Source organism: Prionailurus bengalensis, chromosome A2 (assembly GCF_016509475.1).
Source record: "Prionailurus bengalensis isolate Pbe53 chromosome A2, Fcat_Pben_1.1_paternal_pri, whole genome shotgun sequence".
Lineage (NCBI taxonomy): Eukaryota > Metazoa > Chordata > Mammalia > Carnivora > Felidae > Prionailurus > Prionailurus bengalensis.
Window position 1 is genome coordinate 113975174 of NC_057348.1, and position 24601 is coordinate 113999774.

General features: G+C 39.4%; 1 protein-coding gene across 1 annotated transcript in view; it reads right to left on the minus strand.

The window, feature by feature from the left end:
* The window catches only part of RAPGEF5 (Rap guanine nucleotide exchange factor 5), a 226888-nt gene that overhangs the window by 37162 nt on the left and 165125 nt on the right, over positions 1–24601 (minus strand). The window contains exons 12-16 of the mRNA XM_043589070.1: positions 12501–12579; positions 6876–7020; positions 5592–5689; positions 3185–3215; positions 2143–2221 (exon numbers count right to left, since the gene is read on the minus strand). Of these exons, the coding sequence (XP_043445005.1) occupies positions 2143–2221; positions 3185–3215; positions 5592–5689; positions 6876–7020; positions 12501–12579 (432 nt within the window). The remainder of the gene's footprint in view (positions 1–2142; positions 2222–3184; positions 3216–5591; positions 5690–6875; positions 7021–12500; positions 12580–24601) is intronic.

Below are 24601 nucleotides of genomic sequence, written 5' to 3' on the forward strand. Positions count from 1 at the left end.
CAGACGTCATCAAGACCTGGTAAATGGACTTAGGCTTCCCAAACTGTAATGAGAGACCCATGTGATACAAGTGTGTGCTCATGGTGGAGATGGCCTGACCCCAGCACAGTAGCATTTGTGGTACACAAAGTGTAATTTCTTTCAGCATTACTGAGCTTTCCCAAAGCAATATATTAAGGTACCTAACTAATAAATTTTTATGTGACATTCCACTTGTGGATAGTCACAGTGGCTCAATCGGGAATACTGCATTTTGCTGTTAGACTTCTCACAAGCTTATCGAAAAAAATCTGCCGGCTTGCCATGGTTTTTGTGCTCAGGTTTCTTGAGCAGTTAATAATGATGTCCCTGAGCAAGATGGTGATGAGTATGGTTTCCAAACAGAAGTCCGGTTTGTAGCCCTTTAAGTTTCATTTTATTGTCTGCAGTGCAAATAATTATTACTAGGACATCATCACTATCAAGGTGAATCAGGGTCCTGGAAAAAAATTTCTTTATGATTTGATAGCAGAAATAGCTTAATAATACTGGAGATAATTGATACATTATTTGCTTCTTATCCCAGCTCTGAATGTATAAAACACTAGCTTCTTTCAAAAAGATAATAAACTTAGGTATTCTTCTCTACCATTTTGCAAATTATTTCCACCATATTGCATATTATTTCTCATTTTATGTAAAAAAAAATAAAGGGGGAGGGTGCATTTCCTAGAGAAATCTTATAAGCAATTTAAATGGCTCCACAAAAATAAACCCAGGATTGTTTCCACAGAAATGCAAATGAAGCAAAAAAAAAAAAACCAAACAAACAACTATGAGTTTATGTGTATAAACCTCAAAGTAAATACGCCACCAGAAGGCAATGACAACATTTTGGTTTGGGTTCCATTGGGTAGGTCACTAAAACAATAGCATCTAACAAATAGCTGTTTTATATATGTTGTCAACAGATTCGTGAGAGACACAAAGCTTATTGCTTTCACAGAAAAATAAAATTTTTGAACCAGACAAAATCCTGCAAAACTGCTAAATATGAGCGAAGTTTACAGCTTGCTTATTAATAAACTGAAACAAAAAGAGGCTGGGGGTCTGGAAATACTTACCCTTTTTGAAACTCAGTTTGGGAAATTTTACGATTAAATTGTAAGACAAACAAGCATGGAGGGCCTGCAACTAAGGAATTAGGAGGTAAGCTAATTTTTTTTTTTTATGCTTCCACTTGTTATAGACCATACTTCTTATGCCCCATTACCAGCAGCATTATATACTAACACTACATAGCACAAGAAGCATCCATGTGACGTTTTGTTGTGTGTTGGAGAAGCTGAGCAGATATTAAATGTGCACACATAGAATTTCAGCACATACTGAGAAGTGGGCTAAAAGAGAAAGTCTCTCAGTCACTATAGTATGAATGTTTCAATTCTGTTTCCCCAGGTTCTGCACTTCACTCAACCTTGGTGCAAACGGGAGGAAACCATTTCCTGTTCTGTTACAAGAGAGTAACACAGAATAGCGTGTAAGCACCTTCTGGGGGCTGCAAGGCTGTCTCCCCTGGTGCTGAGCGAGCAGCTGCCTTCAGGGTGGGTCACAAGCCCTCTCACTGACCCTCTCACTGAGCAGTGCTGGCACAGGGCGCACGGGGCATGCGGCACTGCCCGGCACAGTCTGGCCACGCAGGGATTTCAGTGCATTTCCTTTCCTTCGCTATGCTCGCCAAGAGTTTCTTCTCTAAATCCCAGGGAATGACTCCGCCAATGTCCTGCACGGTGGCTTTAGTGGACTTTCTAGTCAGTCACAGGCAGTGGGCTGACAGATTATGGGAGAAAGCAGCTAAGAGGAAAAGGAAAATTCCCGGCAATTTTGCGCCTCTCCCTAAGAAAGTTGGGAAGCTCTTTTGCAGCCTCCTTTCCTTCCTTCTCAAATTGAAAATGTCCTTGGTCCCTGGGACACTGCTGTATGGTCAAGACAACTATAACACTCAAAGCAAGAAAATAAAAACCATCCTGTGGGGTCCTAAGGTGCTTGTCACAGGGTGTGACTGTTGGAAACGCTAAGGGCAGGCCGATGCATTACTGCTGGAGAGTGAGGGTGACTGACCTCTGCTCTACCCACCCCAAACCCTCACAAAATCATACTCACTTTCCTCTGTTTCAGTCACAGTTCCTCTATGCTGGAGCCAGTTCTCCTTAAGACTGAATTGGTGGAAAAGGGCTTTATTCTGTGAGAAGTGAGAAAGAGAACAATGAATGGATGCATTCCTGCCCTTTGGAAAAACCACAGCTGCTTACAGCATGTTCCAGAAGAGCTAGCCAACTTTTCTTTCCTTCTTTCTTTTTTTTTTCTTTTTAATATGAAACCCACCCATCCAATCTTAGAGGAATAAATAGGGAGTTGCCTCTATTAACGCATGTGGAGGTGGAGATTCTGAGCAACAAGACAGATCCGGCCAAAGCCAGAAGCAGGCAAAAAGCCCCTATAATTATTCTAGCAACATGCTGGAGAGGGGTGGCATGATTTTCAAACTTTGGCTACTGCAAAAATCCATGTATTCTTCTCTAGACATCCCAACATCAACTGTGCTTGTGGATCAAGGAGTTCTGGATAAAGCAGGGGACAAAGTTGCATACTTCTGCTGTGGCACCATGACTTGCTTAAGGGAAATAAGTAGATTATTCATTGCAATTCTCCACTTGATAGATCAGCTTCTACAAAACCTGTGCCCGACAGTTCATGGTGCATTTCCCCTTCAAGGTGAATAGGAAACACGTTCTTTCTTGCTACCATTTCTCCTTTTGTTGGGTTGAAAAGGGCAAAGCTTTTGCTTACTCGACTTCCTCATGCTTGCAGTCAAGATTCTTGCCTGCATTTTTTTTCTTTTTTCTTTTCCCATCAATATTTCAAATTCAAATTTATATGATTCTGGGAACAGTGGGGCAACTCTAAGACTCCAAAAATACTCAGAATGACAAGTCGAGGGCATATGGGTACAACCGGATCTGTACTAGCACAGGGAAAACTGAAGTGAAGCAGGAAGGTGCTCGCAAGGTCTAGCCCCAGGCTTCCCTGCCTGCCCCTGTTCTGCTGGAGGCAGCACTCATTTTCATTATGAAGAAATGCCAGTGAGGCAAGGCAAGGTCTCCAAGCTTGATGGCCCCATTTCAGAGAGAGAGGTCTGTCTCACCTTCCTTTGTGGTGAATATTCATCTACAGTGCTGAAAGGAAAAAGGACAAGAAGTCAGTCTTTGTCCCAAACCCTGTGTTAATGCAATGATTGTCACAGAAGACTACTTTTCAGGTACTGGGCAGAGGTTTTCTGCTTTTCAAAAAGATAAAACCCAGTATTCATTAGGTCACTAGGTAGAACACCCTTGACATTGGGCTCTGGATTTTAAGCGAACCAGGAAGAAAAGATGCCATCTACTCCGCAGGCGTATTTTACTTTCTACCCACAGAAAGTGAATGCTGAGGGAAGAACTGGATTTATTCAGTCCACAGAAACTCTTAAGTTTTCTCATATACTGATGGATTTTAAGTGAAATTATTGTGCTTCAGATAGTTAAGTCAACGCAAGGAGCATCTTTTCCAGAATGTTTCCCTGTGTGGTGGACATCCTGCAGGTCCCCAGCTCAAATCTTCTCCCAGAATTAAGAGATCATCTTCTTGCCTCTTTGGTAGATCATTTTCTTATTTTAATTAATTATTTCACATTTTATGTAAGTTTTTTTAATGGGATATATCAAGTTCCATTAGTACATCTAATGCATTTAAATGTATTAAGCCATGAGGGGTGCCTGGGTGGCGCAGTCGGTTAAGCGTCCGACTTCAGCCAGGTCACGATCTCGCGGTCCGTGAGTTCGAGCCCCGCGTCGGGCTCTGGGCTGATGGCTCAGAGCCTGGAGCCTGTTTCTGATTCTGTGTCTCCCTCTCTCTCTGCCCCTCCCCCGTTCATGCTCTGTCTCTCTCTGTCCCAAAAATAAATAAACGTTGGGGAAAAAAAAAAAAATAAATGTATTAAGCCATGAATTGAAGTTTCTCAAGGGTAACAAGGCCTGTCTTGCAGCATAGAACAGCTTCCATATGGAGGATTATTCTGATGTAAAGGTTCTTTTTCTTTTCTGTTTCATGTGTTTGTTCACAATCTCATACTGCTCTTAGGTGATGGGGGCTTCTTGTGGTGTAGACTGTGACAAAGGAAGACCACCCAAATTTACAACACGTGTTTCTAACACCGTCCTAAACTGCATCTCATTTCTGAATTTCTAAGTGTGTGATTTTCACGATTGAGGACGAAAACTTCCACGTGATTTGTTTGTGCCCTAAAATTAATTTATATAGACACTTAATTTGCAACAGGATCTCTCTTTACTAAAATTAGGTCAGGCTTTAAATCTCAAATTAGTCATCTGAGAGGCCTGAATTAACATTTTCTCTGAGAAGTGCCTTTGTGATTTCTGAAATCTTAATAGAAGTTTCTCACAACTTGACACACATGTATTTCATGTTTACTATGTACAAACTACACTGTAAATCAGAGAACAGTTTTTCCCTTCAGATTAACTCTGCAGCTGTATCTGAAAACTGAATAATGACTTGATGCTTTCATTTACCAAAATTAATAAGGAGGGTCAGTGGTTAAGTCAGGTATTGGCAACTTGAAAGACTAATGATAGATACCTCAGGGATACTTACAAATGCCAAAAGTCATTGAGTAAATGTTTTTTTTTTTAATCTTTCTAAACGGATAAAGAAACCTCAGGGAATCCATAAAATGGAGCTTTAAAAATGCTTCGTGACTTGCTGAAACCTACCTATAAAATTTTTTCCTTATTCCATCAGACATAGCTGTGAGCCCCCAAAACATCAAGTTAAATGTTTATATTTTTAACATTAAATAACTTATTAAATAATTGCTTTTATGTACGAAGGTTGTTATGGTTTCTACCGTATTAAAGAGGGTTAAACAAAATAGTCAACAACCTTAATTTTGTGTTCATTTTAATATAAAAACAAAATACACAATTTACTAAAGAAAAGCTAAGGAATCAAGAAGGAATCCTGATTCAGGATGTTCAAGATGAATTTTAATGTTTTTTTTAATGTTTATTTATTTTAGAGAGGTGGGGAAGGGGCAGAGAGAGAGGGAGACACAGAATCCGAAGCAGGCTCCAGGTTCTGAGCTGTCAGCACAGAGCCCGATGCGGGGCCCAAACGCACGAACCATGAGATCATGACCTGAGCCGAAGTCAGATGCTTAAGCGACTGAGCCACCCAGGCATCCCTCAAGATGACCTTTATAAGACATCCAGGGTGCCTGGGTGGCTCAGCTGGTTAAGCATCTGACTTCGGCTCAGGTCATGATCTCATGGTTCGTGGGTTTGAGCCCCACATCGGGCTCTGTGCTGACAGCTAAGAGCCTGAAGCCTGCTTCGGATTCTGTGTCTGCCTCCCTCTCTGCCCCTCCCCTTCTCATTCCCTGTCTCTGTCTCTCAAAAATAAATAAATGTTAAAAAAAATTTCTAAAACATCCAAATTTGATCACACTTGTTGCTTTCTTTTATTAATGGCAATACAGAAAATTAAATACTCACTGACGACGGTGCATTCCAAGTATCTTTTGAAATTCTTTCAGTTCTTTTTCAAGTATTGGATATTCATACACATCATCCAGTACATTCCTGTATATGGTCTGGGCGGGGGGGGGAAGAAAAGTGGCAGCTGAAATGCCTATTCTGTAAGGATTAAGACTGAGACCATGGTTACCCTGCTGAGGGAACAGGTGGAAAGCAGGGTTATACAGGAGGTTAAACCAGACATCTGTGAGATGCTACGTGGGATTCTACCTCCTAGCCCCTCACTCAATTGTGTGGCTCCCTCACAGCTTTCAGGGGCTTTAAGTAATCAATGCTGGAAACTTACAGGTCTCTGGAAGGCTACTCAAGAGTTCCGTGCCTATTCTATATTTAAAAAAATAATATCCACATCGTCATTTAGGAGGGAAAAAAATCGATTAAATTCTATTACCTAGTTGTTTTGAAAATAACATTAGTTTAGGGAAAGAGTTGGTTAAACCAATTTTTAAGTGGATGTCTAAATGACATCTGAATTTTGAAATCAAAGTGATTTTCTTCATGAGAGGCAAAATCAGTTTGAACACTTGTCTGAAATAGACCTGCTCCCTGCTCGAATTTCCATTCTACTCCTTCTCTGTGTTAGCTTGTACAGCTAATATGGCTTTGGTGGCCAAGGAATCCAATGGTCTACATATTGTCTCCAGAGAATCATCTGTGTGGAAAAGATATGGCAGCCTATGAACAATTCGAAAAATATATACATTTATCTAATTCCAAATGTAAGTCTAGGTTAGTACCCATTTTGCAAATTATTAGTGCATAAAATTCTCAAAATACATCATGGTCTGAAAAACTTTCATAATGCATGTATTGTCCATAGAGTTTTTAAATGATAAATCATTTTTCTTATCCAAATATTGTATATGTGGGACTGGTTAGTTCAAACTTAGAGTAAATCTCAACCTATTAATACGGTCAAGTTTTCAAGTATGTTTTATTTTACCTACCTTAATTATTTCATCTGGAATCAAAATTCCCATGAATCATATAAAATAAACTTAAATGAGTGAATGTAAAACTAGCCCTTTCCATTCTTTCATAATGAATTCTTCACCATCAAAAAAATTTCCATGTGCAAAATATCAGGCCTCAAAAATCAAGACATTAATATTTTGAGTCACAGCTTGAACATTACATAAAAGTTGAATGACTACAATCTACAAATGAGATTTTTTGAAATGCATAAATGAAAATAAAATCAGTCATTTGGCATCAGATAACATCTGGAAGTCACCAGATTACCTTTAAGAACATTTTGGAATGTTCGTCTTCATGTAACCAGTCTTTGTACAGAGCAATCCACTGGGACACGAGATGTAAGACCTTACGTTTCCGACAAGGAACATCTGAGTTTTCTTCTTTGCCTTGATACTTCTTAGCAGAATAGGTGCAAATGGTTAAGAAAGAATATTGCGTTCTTGGAAGTAAAAATATAAAGAGATCTATCTACTGTTTTCTCAAAATATGCTAAATCGTTTTCCAAAGAATCTACAAGTATCTAAGCATGCCGGAGGAAAAGTATATGTGTAGGAAGAGCAAAAGTTATGCACTGGAAAGAGCTAAAGTAAGTAAACCCAGGAAATGATTTCTATGCACTTGGTGGCAGGTCGTGAAGGTTAATTAGATGATTTGCACTGATAGATGCTGACACAGTTCCATACAGCAGCATGGGTCAATGTCACCATGAAAAGATTCTAAGAGACCAATGAATTTCTTTTTTTTTTATTTAAAATTTTTTAATGTTTATTTATTTTTGAGAGAGACAGAGACAGAATGCGAGTGGGTTAGGGGCAGAGAGAGAGGGAGACACAGAATCCAAAGCAGGCTCCAGGCTCTGAGCTGTCAGCACAGAGCCCGATGCGGGGCTCGAACTCACGAACTGTGAGATCATGACCTGAGCCGAAGTTGGACGCTCAATCGACTGAGCCACCCAGGCGCCCCCTTTTTAAAAAAAATTTTTTTTTAATGTTTATTTATTTTTGAGAGAGACAAAGACAGAATGCGAGTGGGTTGGGGCAGAGAGAGAGAGAGAGAGAGAGAGAGACCAATGAATTTCAAGGGTGGCTCCAAGAGATCTGGTGTCACTACATAGGTAGACACTTGCCATAAAAGTTGGATCAGAACTAGGCCAGGTATCCTCTGATCTTCAGAAATCCACAATTTATAAAACCAGTTACTTCTCAAGTAGTCCCAAATGAGCACAAAGTTCTGGAGCATAATTTGTGATATGATTTAAATGCCCAACCCCAGGAATTTTCTTGGAAAAAAGGGACGGGATAAATGTGCAGACACAATTAAAAAGGACTGCTGATTTTCATTTTCACTGGAATGAAAAAAAGTACAACAGGAACAAAGTAAATGCTTCAAACACTGTGGATAGTTAACTAAATTATCACATATGCATTAATAGGCTATTCTACAGCCATAAAACTGATGACCTTATAGTGCATTTACTGACAGTGGATGTTCACAATGTATTGTTGGGCGCTTGGGTGGCTCAGTCAGTTAAGCGTCCGACTCGGTTTCAGCTCAGGTCATGCTCTCACTGTTTGTGAGTTCAAACCTGGCATCAGGTTCTGCACTGACAGTGTAAAGCCTGCTTGGGATTCTCTCTCTCCTTCTCTCTCTGCCCCTTCCCCACTTGCTCTGTCTCTCTCTCAAAATAAATTAAAAAAATTAAAAAACAAAAAACACACCATGTATTGTTGAGTACGAAAGCAAGTGAGAAAGTATGATGGGATGATCCATTTCTGTTAACTATGCTTATTGATATGAAAATTTTCATTACCTGGAATAATATATATTGAAAGTTAACAGTGGCTTCTCAAGGTAATGAGATATCAGAGTACCTTAATTTTTATTACACTCATAAATATTTTCTAATTTGTATACAGTGACCATGTATTAACTATGCTGTTAAAATTGTATAAAAAGAACAACCTCAAAAGCAACATGTTTAAGCCACAGGAATGAGACAGAAGCTTCGCATTTTCCAAACCAATCTAGTGTTTTTGTTCTCCAAATGATTTATGACTATCTTGAATACAATGGAAAGTTAAATCAGAATAGGAAATGCTATGATTCCAAGGACAGATAGGCTTTGGGGTTGCTGGACAGGAATCTACACTCTTTAATGCTGATACATAATTGCAAAATAGAAATATCTATTTCAGCCTTTGTAAATATTTTAAAACATATTTCAGTCACTGTCTCCCCAGTCTGTAAAAACACATTAAGGACATTTGATTTTTTTTTTTTTATTTCTATCTGTGAAATAAACTCAGGCAAACACACAAAGAACCTGTTAAAGCTTCTATTTTTTCCTGGTTTTTCTCTAAAAAGGCAAAATATAACGATTTATATCTTTCATTATTTTCACTTGTACAGATATCAGGTTCTTCTTTTATTGTGACTATCATGGCCTGACTAATATAAAGAAAACCTAGAAAATTAGGAAGTACTAACAGCTTCTTTCTTTTAGGTCAGCATGTGTAGTCAAGAGAGGAGCTTTTTAAAAATTTTTTTTTTCAACGTTTATTTATTTTTGGGACAGAGAGAGACAGAGCATGAACGGGGGAGGGGCAGAGAGAGAGGGAGACACAGAATCGGAAACAGGCTCCAGGCTCTGAGCCATCAGCCCAGAGCCTGACGCGGGGCTCGAACTCACGGACTGTGAGATCGTGACCTGGCTGAAGTCGGACGCTTAACGACCACCCAGGCGCCCCGAGATGAGCTTTTTAGTACCACTGCATATATATTCTACAATTATGGACTTGGAGGACAAAGCAAGTTCAGGGACTGACAGTTCAGCTGCTCCTGTCCATTCACAGTTACTACCACTTATTTGCTTAATCTTGTTCTTTCTGCAAGATATATCTATATATCTATATCTATATCTATATCTATATCTATATCTATATCTATCTATATCTGTCTAGATATAGACATAGATAGATAGATTTTTTTAATGCTTATTTATTTTTCACAGAAAGAGAACAAGCAGGGGAAAGGCAGAGAGAGAGGTGACAGAGGAGCTGAAGCAGGCTCTACTGGGACAGCAGAGAGCCTGAAACAGGACTCGAACCCACAAATCATAGGATCATGACCTAAGGCCAAGTCAGACATTTAACTGACTGAGCCACCCAGATGCCACAAGATATATTTTTAAAAATGTTTACTGATTAAATTTAACATGTGGATTATTCTGTTTTCTGTATCAGGGTATATTACTCTTACACATTTTTCCCATGCTAGATTATATTGATTTATAAATGTAGCTGGAGGAGGGGAATAGTGGGAAGGCACTGGATGAGATTTACTTTCAGTGTAATGCACTGACCATTAGCTAGACTAAACCTGTGAGCTCATATAATGCTCTTGATGATGATAAAACCTGAAAAGTATAAAATTCTATCACTGTAAAAGTACCCATCTAAGATATCCAAAAACAGTATAAATGGCTCTAATCTGTAAATAATAGTCAAAAAACATGGGGGACAAACAAAAAATAATTCAGACCACTCTTAGAAGGTGATAGGAGGATATATAAGATATCTTCACTAAGGTGTACCAAAAAATCTCTTAAATTAAATATAGATGCCATACTTTTGTTTGTGGTTCGTATTATTTCACAAAAAGCAGAGTCTGCAAGTATACTGAAATAGTCATGTAGGAAGACTCCTGACTTAAAAATGTCATGGAGGGGCGCCTGGGTGGCACAGTCGGTTAAGCGTCCGACTTCAGCCAGGTCATGATCTCGCGGTCCGTGAGTTCGAGCCCTGCGTCGGGCTCTGGGCTGATGGCTCAGAGCCTGGAGCCTGTTTCTGATTCTGTGTCTCCCTCTCTCTCTGCCCCTCCCCCGTTCATGCTCTGTCTCTCTCTGTCCCCAAAAAAATAAATAAACATTGAAAAAAAATTAGAAAAAAATGTTATGGATTTCATAAGTTTTGATAATTAGTAACAAGACTGCTAAGAATCTGAACTAAAGTTTCATATACAATGTCTTAGTGACCTCTGGGTAGCTCAGCTGGTCACACGTCCAACTCTTGATTTGGGCTCAGGTCATGATCTCATGGTTGTGAGATCGATCCCTGCATCGGGCTCCTCGCTGAGTATGGAGCCTGCTTAAGATTCTCTTTCCCTCTCCTTCTGCCACTCCCTGGTGCACACGGTCTCTCTCTCTCAAAAAATGTCTGTCAAAGACTCAAAACATGCTTATGGTAAAGTTTTAGAGATTCTTCAGAGAAATTTTATGATGCATTATATTACTTAGTAACAATCACAAATTATATTGGGATCATATTTAAAAACAATGATTTGAAGGCATTTATTTGCTATAAAACAAACTATGTTGTTTAATAGATGGTAATACTTTTGGGAAAACGTTAGCATTAAAATGTAGAAGAAACTAGCTCATTGATATTTTCCTAAAACACTTTTAATAATTTTTTTAATGTTTATTTATTTTTGAAAGAGGGCAAGCAGGGAAGGGGCAGAGAGAGGAGGACAGAGAACCCAAAGCTGTGCGCTCAACAGCTGTGAGCCTGATGTGGGGCTCGAACTCATGAACCACGAGATCATGACCTGGGCTGAAGACGCTCAACTGACTGAGCCACCCAGGTGCCCCTAAAACACTTTTAAAGTGTAATTCTGAAATTATTACAGAATTTCTTAGTAACACCCACTTGAGAGCTGTGGAAGAAATCTGGTTTAGAAATTTTCCAAATTCAAAACTGCTAATTTTTCAAGATCAGTTTTATGAACTAGTTCTATAAAGTTTCACAAGATCTGTAGCTTTGTGTGCTCTTATGATAACAAAGCACTAAAAACGAATCACCATTTCTAGTTAACGTATTATTAAGAGAGATTTTATTTCAATTATGCCCTTTATGGAGTTTGAAGGTATTCTCTTAAGCAGGAAAAGGCTGTAAAGTAGGGGAGAAATAGAACAATTATTTAACAGGAAAAGAATATTGCCAAGACCATTACCATTGAGGGCTCAATAAAACCTAGGTATATACACACACACACACACACACACACACACACACACACACACACACAAAATCTGTCTTTCCGAAAATGTTCACATGAGCTCAAGTGGAATCTTCAGTTTAGTTTGGTAAAAATCTGACAGTTACCAGGCTTCTTAAATGCTTCTGAAGCACCTTCCTTGAACATTGTGAGTCAAGAGGCCTGTGTGGAAACTCTTGAGTAAATTTACTTGGCTTGGCTTTTTGGCCTTTCCTCTGTTGCATCCCTCCTAGTTAATGCATCAAATCATAAAGCTTCCTTAACTGGTCATTAACCTTCTAATCCCATCCATCATTCTAACAGCACATGTCTTCACAAAGCTCTGAAGAAACGGCAGTTGATTCCAGGGCGTAGTTTAGACCTCCCACATGGGGGACAGCTGGTCTGATCCCAGACTTGTGGAGAACCGTGCCATCATGTGTGTACGTTCTCTTGCACAAGTCCTCTGGCACTAACCGCTGGCACGAACCTCTGGCACGAACTCACAAGTTCACTTACTGCCAATCCACTCAGCCTCTTGACTCTGGGGTACACCCACTATGCTAAAGTTACCTCCAGTTCTCTAAAGTCTTGAGACCTATGTTGGAAGAAAACATAATACAAACAGTACAATTTACCCATGACCTAGAAGGTGAAAACAGCAGCCCTGCTTTCCAGCTTCCCCTGTCAATTCGGTCTCGTGTCATCTTTTACCTTGGATATCATTACATTAATATTTAACATATCCACACTCTACAGAGGGGCTGAGGAAATTAGGAAAGGCAGTTAATTACTAATGTGAGACATCGGTCTGAAGGGAAGCCGACGCAGCATCCTGAAGTTAATGAAGGATATTGCCTTAGTAGCGCCTGGCACAGGTCATCAGTTGTCATGAAGACTGTGTACGTGAGAAGGAAGTCATCAAGGAGGGTCTCTGCGAAGCAAGAAAAACAAACACAAGGTAAGTGAACCAGTGGTAAGAGGGACAACTGCTTCTCCAGCCTCTAAAACAGTGTGTGGCAGAAACATGATACATGGTGGTGGGCGTGGGAGGGGTTAGGATAGGAGAATTTTAGCCACAAAATACATCATTTATTCAAGTTAAGATTTTTTAAACTCCTTACACAGAATACCTCAAGCTATGGGGTAATTTTTTTTTTTTTTTGCAAGGCTCTCTAAACATACTTTTGTCATCTTTTTTTTACTCCCTAAAACATCATTTACTTCTGTGGGTAAAGACGTTGTGGAAAACCAATACATAATAAAGTCTTTTGAAAAATAAATTTTACAATATTTCTGGGGTATATACTCCAATCCTACAGGAAATGAAGCCTGCATGTTTTAATAAATTAAGGTTTTCTATTACCTAAGTCTAGGGCAAGAACAATGGATAATAAAGTAGGATAATAAACTTAAAGAACACAGATCAGGTTCCAAAACCATTCACTTTTCTCTTTCTTTTTTTCTTTAATTTTTTTTTTCAACGTTTATTTATTTTTGGGACAGAGGGAGACAGAGCATGAACGGGGGAGGGTCAGAGAGAGAGGGAGACACAGAATCGGAAACAGGCTCCAGGCTCTGAGCCATCAGCCCAGAGCCCGACGCAGGGCTCGAACTCACGGACCGCGAGATCGTGACCTGGCTGAAGTCGGACGCTTAACCGACTGCGCCACCCAGGCGCCCCTCACTTTTCTCTTTCAAAGGCATCTGTAAGAAGTTGGGAAAGTGGCAGGTGATGTTGTTACTGCTATGGAGAGAGAGACAGAGCTAAGTCTCACTAAAAATGGGGAACAGGTATAATGTATCACAATATGCTCCTTCCCAATCCCTTTCCTACCTCCTCAACCAACAAAAACAAGTTTGATTTGTTTTTCTCTCTTGCCTCTTGGCCGTGAGTGTTCTAAGAAAAGTGCAGCTTACATGTCATATGGAATACCTAAACAGGCAAACTCTCATCCCCCAATATCACTTCCAAATTGATAGAAAAAAGATTACATGTAGAATGCAAAGTAGGGCTCTGGCCATAATAGTCTTTATCCACTCTCCTTAACTTAAAATTCATTTTACTATATGATTTCATTTTCATGTCCGTTACATTCTGGCCATCAAATTTCTAGATAATTGAAATAGCATTCAGTTGTGAGACTAATGAGCCTGTATACTCAATAGCATTTAAGCTTTCTAACTGCTACTCTAAGTATGTAAGTAGAAAGAATTGCCCAGTATAGAGCCCTATAGCTCTATGTTGAAGACTGGAAAAATTCCAGAATTTTTATAAATAACCAATAACATTTACTGTAAAAGTTGATCCATGTGAAACAACAAAGTTTACGAACACAAAACTCTGCTATAAAGGGGTAGTAAATGACATCTACAGTCTTATATCAGTTGTCCCTGCTTCACTAATTGTTTTGTTTGGTTGCAGAACATCAAGATAATCCTGATTTACACAAATAAGTGGCAAATGGTAATGTTTAAAAAAAAAAACAAAAAACAACAAGCTTGCTTTCTAATTGCAAAATGCCCTTAAGTGAAATGAACCATAGATGTTAAGGAAAAGTATTAAGAAAGGTTTTTTTCAAAGATATTTATTTATTTATACTAAGTAACACTATTCTTTATTAAAAAATGAGTTTGACAAATGGCGCCTATACAGTAAAATAAGCCTACGCTTATAATGTTGTATCACACTGCAATATGTTAACAGTCACTGTCCAACTTACTATTTCTTGTAAAAGTAAGTTCTCAAACAGATGTGTCTGGGCCTCAGTAGGCCTAAATTAAGATCTATACACTGTAAGTGTGTAAGGAGGAAGAACAGCCCAGTATAGAGCTTTACAGGCAACTGTGGCAATGTGGCTGGTTGGACGATTTAGTGTGAGCGCACACACACATCCTATATTCACAGAAGAGCCAGGAGCTCTCCACTAGAGCGCCTGCTTACAAAAGTCACTGGCAAACTCTGACTTTCAATGTAATTTCCAAATTCACAGAAGAGATTCCATCTCTACACGTGCATCTACGCGTGCACAACAAAGGCGGGAGAAGGTTTACTCTAAGACCTGCCCCAAAACTAGTTAATCTGGCAGCATAAGTTCATTGCTTGGTTATCCTAATGGAAAGTTTGAAATATACTTTTGAAACTCTGCGTCCTTCATCACGGTTTTTAAAATAGTTTCAATAGGGGCGTCTGGGTGGCTTAGTCAGTTAAGTGTCTGACTCTTGATTTCAAGCTCAGGTCATGATCTCATGGTTTGTGAGTTCAAGCCCTGTGTCTGGCTTTGTACTGACAATATGGAGTCTGCTTGGGATTCTCTCCCTCTCTCTTGGCCTCTCCCCTGCTTGTGCTCTCTCTCTTAAAAATAAACAAACTTAAACAAAATAGTTTAATGGCATAATGTCTGAACCCTAGGATATTTTGAAATACAACTTGAGAACTATCGTATTACTCTGGGACACTACTGAACAGGGATGTTCCCAAAGTCTAACACTGCTTTGTACTAAATGTAGTTGATGAAAATCCTCAATGTCTCTGGTCTAATTAGAAATGGGAGTCTTTTTTGCATACAATGTTAGATATAGGCAGCAAGAATCACAGAGTAGCCTAGAATCTATTTTAGGGTTCTCTGTGGGCCCTTATAGATCAGAGCCAACAATATACAGAAAGCACTGGGTGAGGCCCTGAGAACCTCATACACTCAGCATTCAAAATGCAGGTTCAGTCTCTCTGGGATGTTCTTACACTTAGCTAATTTAAGGAGGCTGGAACTATTCTCTAATCAAAATTTACTCCATTAGCAACTGAAATTAGAATGAATGCCATTAAACTTTGACATAACCAATCATTCCATTCTGGAACAGCCTTAGATAATGAACTGAGTGACTCTAAGATTCTGGTTGTATGGTGGCAAAACCATTTGGCATTCAATTCAACTAATCAGCTCACACATGACAATATTTTGTTAAGGGCTTTGACCCAGAAATGCTTTCCCCTAAGCTTCTGCTATATTTAATATTCAACAGCATTACCTAATTATCTCCTTGCCATAGAAATATTAATTAAAATAAAAACAATGAGGCTACATGAAAACATCTCTGGTTAAAATCCTACTAAATAGCTAAAAATCCTAATGAATACAACAGTTTCTCAATACCCTTGATTCACATCTTTCCCTACATAACATATTGTTATGAAATTTTTTTTATGTATAAAGATCTTTCCCTTCTTTTTCAGTATTGGTATTTTTTGCTGCACATGAAAGTAAATGAATGATATAATCAAAAGGACACACTTCAGATAAAAATGCATTTTATAACAGCCATGTTTCAAAAAAGGCTGTCCCATGGCATTTAGGGATATTTTTAGAACCACAATGGCTACATAAATGATCCCCTGAAGACTATTAGCCAACAATAGCCATTTAGAAAGAGTAGCAAATCCATTGGCATCGACATTAAAACACTATAATTATCTATTATATTATATAATGCTTAATTAAGAGTAATTTAAGACTTAGGCAGCAAAGCACCTTTGTGTATAAAAATATCTCTCATTTAAACAATTTCATAGTTGCCATATACACTAACATTCTGAATAAAAAGATATATTCATTTTGCTTTCCAACTCTGTGAATACCTAGGTATTAATACACAAAAAGCTTTCCTTTGAAATTCTAATCATTAAATCAATCACTAAACCGAATCCCAAATTCTTAACTCATCACTGACAAAAATATTCAGCCATCCTTTTTGGAATACTACACCCCCCCCAACAGCCCTCCCCCCAAATAAAAGAATATTTATGTTGTGGCTTTTTTAAATATAGGAAGTACTCTTGCAGTATAAAAGAAACATGCTGATAACATACTTATGTACTTATCATAAGTATGTATGTACTTATCATACTTATTGCTGGAAAGCAAATACTATTACAGTTTTAAGCACTGTGTTCACTTGAAATAAAATATATCAATGTGTGGTCAAAATCTAAAGCTTTGATAGAAATGTCTCTAATATTCATGTCTATTATTCACCATAATGATGTTAATATGAGACTTTATCATCTGTTACTGTTTTCATTTTAAGGTGTAAGACAAGAATTGTCTGTTTCTATTTGATTTTATTTGAATTTATTTTTTTCTTTTAAATTTTTTAAATGTTTATTTATTTATTTTTTTTAAATTTTTTTTTTTCAACATTTATTTATTTTTGGGACAGAGAGAGACAGAGCATGAACGGGGGAGGGGCAGAGAGAGAGGGAGACACAGAATCAGAAACAGGCTCCAGGCTCTGAGCCATCAGCCCAGAGCCTGACGCGGGGCTCGAACTCACGGACCGCGAGATCGTGACCTGGCTGAAGTCGGACGCTTAACCGACTGCGCCACCCAGGCGCCCCTAAATGTTTATTTATTTTTAAGAGAGAGACAGAGAGACAGAGTGTGAGTGGGGGAGGGGCAGAGAGATAGAGAGATACAGAATCCGAAGCAGGCTCCAGGCTCTGAGCCATCAGCACAGAGCCTGATGTGGAGCTGGAACTCAGAACCACGAGATCATGACCTGAGCAAGTCGGTTGCTTAACTGACTGAGCCACCCAGGTGCCCCATGAATGTATTTTTCTTTTATGGAAAAAATTAAAGTATTTTCTCATTCTCATTTTAAGTGTATCAAGCACTCAAAATTTTCACTTCTGTAAAACATAAATGTTTCTAGAGCACCCTAAGACTTGTGTCAGTTTGGTACAGATCCTTTTTATAGGGTTCTGTTATGTAAATGTAGTCAAATAAGAGAAACTGAGCTATATGTCTCAAAAAGGTCTAAGCTTAATGTTTTTTTCTGGGGGTGGGGGGTGGGTATAAGTGAATTGCCAAGAAAGCAAATGATAAAAATTTTGACAGACAACTGCCTTTAGTAGCTATTTAATCTAAGTATGGTAATGTGAATATTCAACATTTCTATACTAACCCATATTCCCTAAGTACTATTAGCAATTTTGTTTCACATGTATTTCTACTTCAGATGCAGTGGAATTTAAGGCACTTTAAATATGTTCTACTTTAACCTTGATTTCAAGAAGCCAAAAAAACTTTGTACATAAAAGGTCTCATTTCTGGCCCTGGAATGTTACAACTTGCCATTATTTTTTGAGAAGCAGTGCCAAAATGTACCATGTAATTTGATTAAGCACAAGTTAAAAAAAAATTAATGTTCATGATTGAATCATAGGTTAAAGTGCTACGCTGTTAAAAATATGCTTCTTTCTCAATGAATTTTCCATTTCTGAAAGCGATATTAATGACCTCAAATGCAGCTGTTTATCACAGCTTTTAAACTCACTCAATTCCTGTATACTTTTACAGTTCTACCAGAGTATTCCTTAACTATTCTAAAACCACCAAATCTTGAGCTCTAATTTTAGTTTTCAATATTGATCACACAAGAATCGCTTATTCACTTAATGCTGTTTCTATATCGAATCTGTCTGAAAAGTCACCTCTTTAATGACAGGAGCTTCCTCCAGACAGAACTTGGGTGGCACTCTTCAAGTAACGAAATCTATTTTACCTTGTAAAATTTGGTTTTGGAATCCCATCATTCTTTCCTAAGGAAAGAGTATACCAAAAATTATGTTCTTAACTGTATTACATTGCACATGCTGCCTTTCACAAATGTCACTAGAAGGAGCATGGACTAATCAACACAGGGCTTGCCTACCTTCTCCACACCAAGGGCCATGTTTGCAGGTCACCGTGGGGGTAAGGGAGGTGACAGGTCCCATGAGCTCCTACTGGTTCAGCCCTCAGCTGCTCTCAGTGTCCAGGCACAATTATAATTATAACCCATTTGTGGCTTGTGCATGCATGTGTCTGCTAAGCCTGCTGGGAGCTTAGAAAACAGTGTGAAAAATACAAAGGGAATCGGAGAGCTGAAATTTTACCTGTATGGCCTTAGGCATTGTACTTAACCTCTCAGGGCCTTAGTTAAGGCAGCTGTAAACTGGGTATCACACCCACACCTAGCAGAACTGCAGCCAGGATGAAACAGAATAATTTATCTAAAGCATCTGGCAGAGAACCTGAATACATCAGGCACTCAGTAAGTCCTCTCTGGTCTTTACTGTCATAAAATAATATTTAGATCCTGTCCCAGTTCTCCAAACGCCACCCATCAACCAAGAAAAACCAAGTATTGAGAACTGACTATATATAAGACATTTGTTAAGAAGGGACTAGAGGGTAAGAGACAGGAAAACATAAGAATGACCCACGGTTTCATGCTCATAATAAGTTAGGGAGTTGAGACATGTATCCCCAGGAAGTAAATTCAAATAAGGTAACATTTCAACTGGGCAGCACAAATCATAAATGTTGCAGGGGATGAAGGAGACTCCAATATCCCAGGGAAGGTTTTACCAAACAGGTAGCACATGGGATGACCTCTGCACGTGTAAGAAGTATGGAGAAAGAGGTGAAATAAACATAAGCGTGGAAGTGACTGGGGGCGGATCTGTGGCTGAGTCACAATCTTATGGTCTTTGGGCCTTCTCTAGCCCTTAAAGATGTTTTTTTGTTGTGTGACAGTATTTAAAAATCAGAAGATCTGGCAACACCAGGTCTGCTGTTGTTGTCCTACAGCAACCATGGTTTAGAGCTGAGCTGCCTTTTTCATGCTGGGCGTACCAGTTTATCATGGTTCTGCCCTCACTGGCTTCCCTTATTCATATTAGCTGTCTGTGGACAGGCAGGTTCCTAAGTCTTGGTCTGGGGTATAGTTGTGAAACAGTAATGGAAGAGATCACATGGCCTAACTGAGAAATAAAGCTAGAAAGTAGGTTGTAGCCAATTCTGGAGGGTGTTTGAGCCTTAGAATAAGAAGCCTGGGGCTTGTTTTATAGAAAAGGGGAAGTGAATGGAAATTTTCAAGAGGAGAAGTGACAAGAGATAGAGATTACACTTGCTCTATCAGGACAGTCAGGACAGTCACACTGGATAAAGGAAGAATAAGGAGAGGGAAGTTTACTTTAAATGCACTGAGTTTGAGTACTCTAAGCCTACTTTAAACGTTTATTTAATTTTGAGGGAGAGAGAAGGTGCACACGTGCATAAGAACCCGAGAGGGGCACAGAGAGGGGGATAGAAGATCCGAAGCTGGCTCAGCACTGACAGCAGTGAGCCTGATGTGGGGCTTGAACTCACAAACCATGAGACGGTGACCTGAGCTGAAGTCGAACACACAACCAACTGAACCACCCAGGTGCCCCTACGGCTACCTTAAAGTGAAGATACTGGGTAAAAACATCAAAGACCAGAGCTTGCTAAAGAGGTCTGGATGATTATGAGAGCTACAGTAGGAAAAGAGTGGCTGGGATGACATTAAGTGTCATGTCAGATCCAGTGCGAGGGAGTTGTAAGCACGGGTTTGAGGTGAGCTGGGATGGATGTTCACATGTGGGCAATGCTAAGAGAATTCAGGAAGGAGGAAGAGAAGAAAGACACAAACAGGGGAACAGGGAGACATAAATGTCATAGAAGCCAAAAAGAAAGGACGAGTGGAAGAGAGCACACTATGAGTGTCAAAAGTTGCTGGAGGGAGATTCATCAGCCTGACCATTCAAAGGTCACTGGATTTGGTGTGTAAATGGTCCCGGTCTGGGACACAGGGAGAGATGCCCCTTGGAAAACAGTAGGGGCATGCCCTTTTAGTCCTTTAGACTGAAAGGAACTACGGATAGTCAGATAATCAGCCCTCATACCATCTATCACGCTGTTTTCCCCCAAAGACTCTTCTCGCAGTTATAGCTCATTGATTAGTAACAGCAGTTGCTCTCACAAATAAGCCGGGAGGAAAAATTTCTTCATGATCAATCCAAGTATCATTTTATTTAACAGTATAGATTAGAACGTGGAAGTACCATGGGCATGGAGCTTTCAATACCTATCTGCCAGCATCTACCAACAAAAATTAATATCTAGTTGCAAGATGCACTCAGTCTAACATAGTCAACTGTCGGAGGTGCTCCATCTCCTTTGATTAACATCACACAATACATTCTTAAAGATACAATCTAGGTTACTAAGTGCTTGTCGACTCAACATTCCAAAATTCCATGAAACAAAGAAAACACTAATTTAAACATTAAATCTTAAATTACAAGTCTGGGGCCTGGTTATTTCAAGCAATAACTCTAATACTGGATTCAACTTAGGACAAGGTATGATTTTTTATCTCCCAAGCACCAAGAAGAATCTCTATTATCAGCTTCCTTCCCAAACTTGAAATATATCACCATTCTGGATGTTAATTTTTCCACTCTGGAAATCAGAGGAGTAAAATTTTATTTATTTTTTTGTTTCTGCTTAACAAAAACTCTAGAGATACGAGAGAGAGAGCAAGAAAGAGAGAGGAGAGAGAGAGAGAGAGAGAGAGAGCGAGCAGGGGAGGGGCAGAGAGAGGGAGACACAGAATCTGAAGCAGGCTCCAGGCTCTGAGCTGTCAGCACAAAGCCTAATGCGGGGCTTGAACCCACGAACCATGAGAGCTGACCTGAGCCGAAGTCGGACACTTCACTGACTGAGCACCCAGGCACCCCCAAAAATATGATCTTTAAGAAATTAAACACAATTAAACATAACTAAGCCTCTTTCTAAACAATCTGGCACAAGATCTTATATAAATTGAAAATGTCTAATATAAGAAAATTTACTTTACTCTAAAATTTCCTTTACAGTTTAGTCCATGTTTAAAAATGTTTCGAAGACAAATATTTCAACCAGTGACTGACAGCAGGGACACCTGTGTGCTCTGGGTTCCAGACCAGCCAGTGGAGCTCTTTTCAGTAACATATGGCTGCTTTCTTTCTCACTCCAGTGAAAGGGAGACTGGTGCATTACGGTCACCAAGGAAGGTTTGGTCACAACTGTTGAGTGAACACCTATGGCTTGGGGTTGAGCACTGTGCTCGCTGCTATGAAGAAGGCCCAGTTTTAAGGCCTCAACTTTCACAGGGTTTGGAATTTAATCAGCGACATCATAAAAGGACCACATAAGGCAGCCCACTAGCAGCAGATGCATATCCCATTCATGGGAATGTCTGACCAAACCTCCACCCTCTCTCCCATCATCCCCCACCCCCATCCAGCACACGTTTTAGCCCTAGAGAACCCCAAATTTGCTTTGAACCTCACCTATTCCTTAGTGTGCCCCAGGAAGCCAAGGGTAGCATCATTCGATGGGCAATGAGGAAAAGTAGGGAAGAGAAGATAGCTGTTCTGTTTCAACATAATGAAACAACCACCCTCGACTGACCACATACTGGGGGCTGTACCATGAGCTTTACCCACATGATCTGTGCTCCTCAAATTCTTTCTAGGAGGCAGGTCTTGTACTCTCTTTTGCAGAATGGTGACATCGAGTCTGAGGTAAGTAAAGTGAAAAACTACTAAGTTGTTTCAAGTTAATATCAGAAGGGGCCTACGTCCCAAGGCAGGCTGATCCCCAGCACAGGATTTCACTGAACTCTGCTCTTCTGAGGCTGTGAATCCAAATGGTCCATACTGGGGGTAAGGGAAATGGATGCACATGAACATCCACTGGACAGATGGACAGATATAGGAACTTGGCCTTTTTATTGGCCTTGAATTGCCAAAAATGCCCCTATAAAGTCATTTTCCATCTATGTGCCAGTATGCTGGAGTTCCTTTATGCCTACCCGAAATTTATTTTGTTTTTATTTTCTAGTGAACACCTGACAAACAGCAAATAGCTATATGGGATCAGCCAATTTCCTTTTCTAAAGGCAGAACTGACAATCACACGGGAGAATTAAGATAGTTCACAAACTCCTAATGCTCTTAAGATGTTTTAATGGCCATTTACACATAATTCTATTTTAAAAGGTTGCAATGTAAAGGGAGAAACTGAAACAATGTTTTAAAATGGTCAAACCATAGGGGCGCCTGGGTGGCTCAGTCGGTTAAATGCCGACTTAGGCTCAGGTCATGATCTCACAGTTTGTGGGTTCAAGCCCTCCGTCAGGCTCTGTGCTGACAGCTCAGGGCCTGGAGCCTGCTTGGGATTCTGTGTCTCCCTCCCTCCTGCCCTTCCCCCATTCACACTCTGTCTCTCTCTCTTTCTCTCAAAAATAAAATAAACATTAAAATTTTTTTTAAAGGTCAGACCATAAAACTCTTCCTTTCTTTCTAGATGAACTTTTCCATATTAAACATTACAAATACTGAGAATCATTAGTCACATTTTATTTTGTCCTTTCTTTCTTAAAAGAAAAGAACTGACTTCCACATCAAAGTCTTGGCTGTTCCTCACCTCCGTGACCACCTCTGCCTATCCCTCTAACATCTGGGTAAATAAGCCATTAAACATGTACTAACTGCCACTGGTTAAGATATTTTTGTCTTTCAGCTAAAGGCACTCATATAAATTCCTTTGTCTAAAATGGTTCTAATAAGTTAGTTTTGTTTAGAAGTAAATATACTACTCACACATCTAAAAACACCCTTAGGCCTTTCTCATAGCATTGGAATCACAAGATTCATGGTGATTTGACCCACATCGAGCAGTTATGTTACAGGCACATAAGAGTTCTGAAATATCACCAAGAATATAGTAATACATACTATAAGCTATCTTTAGGAGAAGAAATTTAATGTGTGCTATTGTTAAACTTCATTGAAACCATAATATGTGAAATATTTTTTAATATATGTTTCATATGCTTTGTGAAAAATATTTCTAACAACCTGTAGGGAGAATTTTGGTGTGAAAGATGTAGAATTCTCAAACATGAATTCAGTGGCTCAAATCAGATACGAGAAAGGTACTTACTATTAAGTACTCTTTGCATGTTAATAATACATGAGATCACTGTCAATAGTCAGTGTTGAGAAGACTACAAGAGCAAATCCAAACTATTTTATAGGCTTTAAAAAATGATCACACAGTGCTTTAAATCACAATACATTTATATTCCTTTGAAGAGAAGAAATATATAATCATGGGTGCACCTGGGTGGCTCAGTCCGATTCTTGATTTTGGTTCAGGTGCTGATCACACGGTTCTGAGATCAAGTCCCCCATGGAGCTCTGTGCTGACAGCACGGAGCCTGCTTGGGATTCTCTGTTTCTCCCTCTACCCCTACACCCTGCTCATGCATGCACTCTCTTTCTCTCTCTCTCTCAAAATAAATAAACTTTAAGAAAAATATATATATAATCATGGCCTGGGACCTAAAGTATCAAAACAAACATAAGCTTCCATTTATTTATTTATTATTAAAAAAATTTTTTTTAATGTTTATTTATTTTTGAGAGAGAGGCATACACAGAATGCAAGCAGGGGAGGGGCAGAGAGAGAGGGAGACACAGAATCCAAAGCAGGCTCCAGGCTCTGAGCTGTCAGTACAGAGACCAATGTGGGGCTTGAATCCATGAACTGTGAGATCATGACCCAAGCCAAAGTCGGACGTTCAACCCAATGAGGCACCCAGGCACCCCCATAAGCTACCCCTTATAAAAATTACATACCACTTTTCATTTGTTTAGGAATCAAACTTTGATTTTTCTTGGCCATATTGCTCCCCAGATATTTTAAAACCAAACAACATATTCCTACCTTCACCTGCAGCTAGATGTGGCTATGACTAAGATAAAAGCAGAGGCCGTGTGTGATGGACACATGTGTTCTGGACCTGCTCCATCCTGCTATCTGGACTGGGATGCTAGCATCCCTCTTGATTTCAGGACATAAAGGCCAGACTCCAGGGACACTGGAGCGAAGAGCTGGAAGGAGTCTCAGTCCTGGCTGATTTCAGAGTGGCCTCACTAGTTCTACCAGCTCTATACTGCACTTATTTTTATTTTCACATGAGAGAGAAGTATCCTTCCACCTTAAGTTACCATCAGTTTTTCTGTTACATACAGCCTTCCTAATAACAAATAATAAATT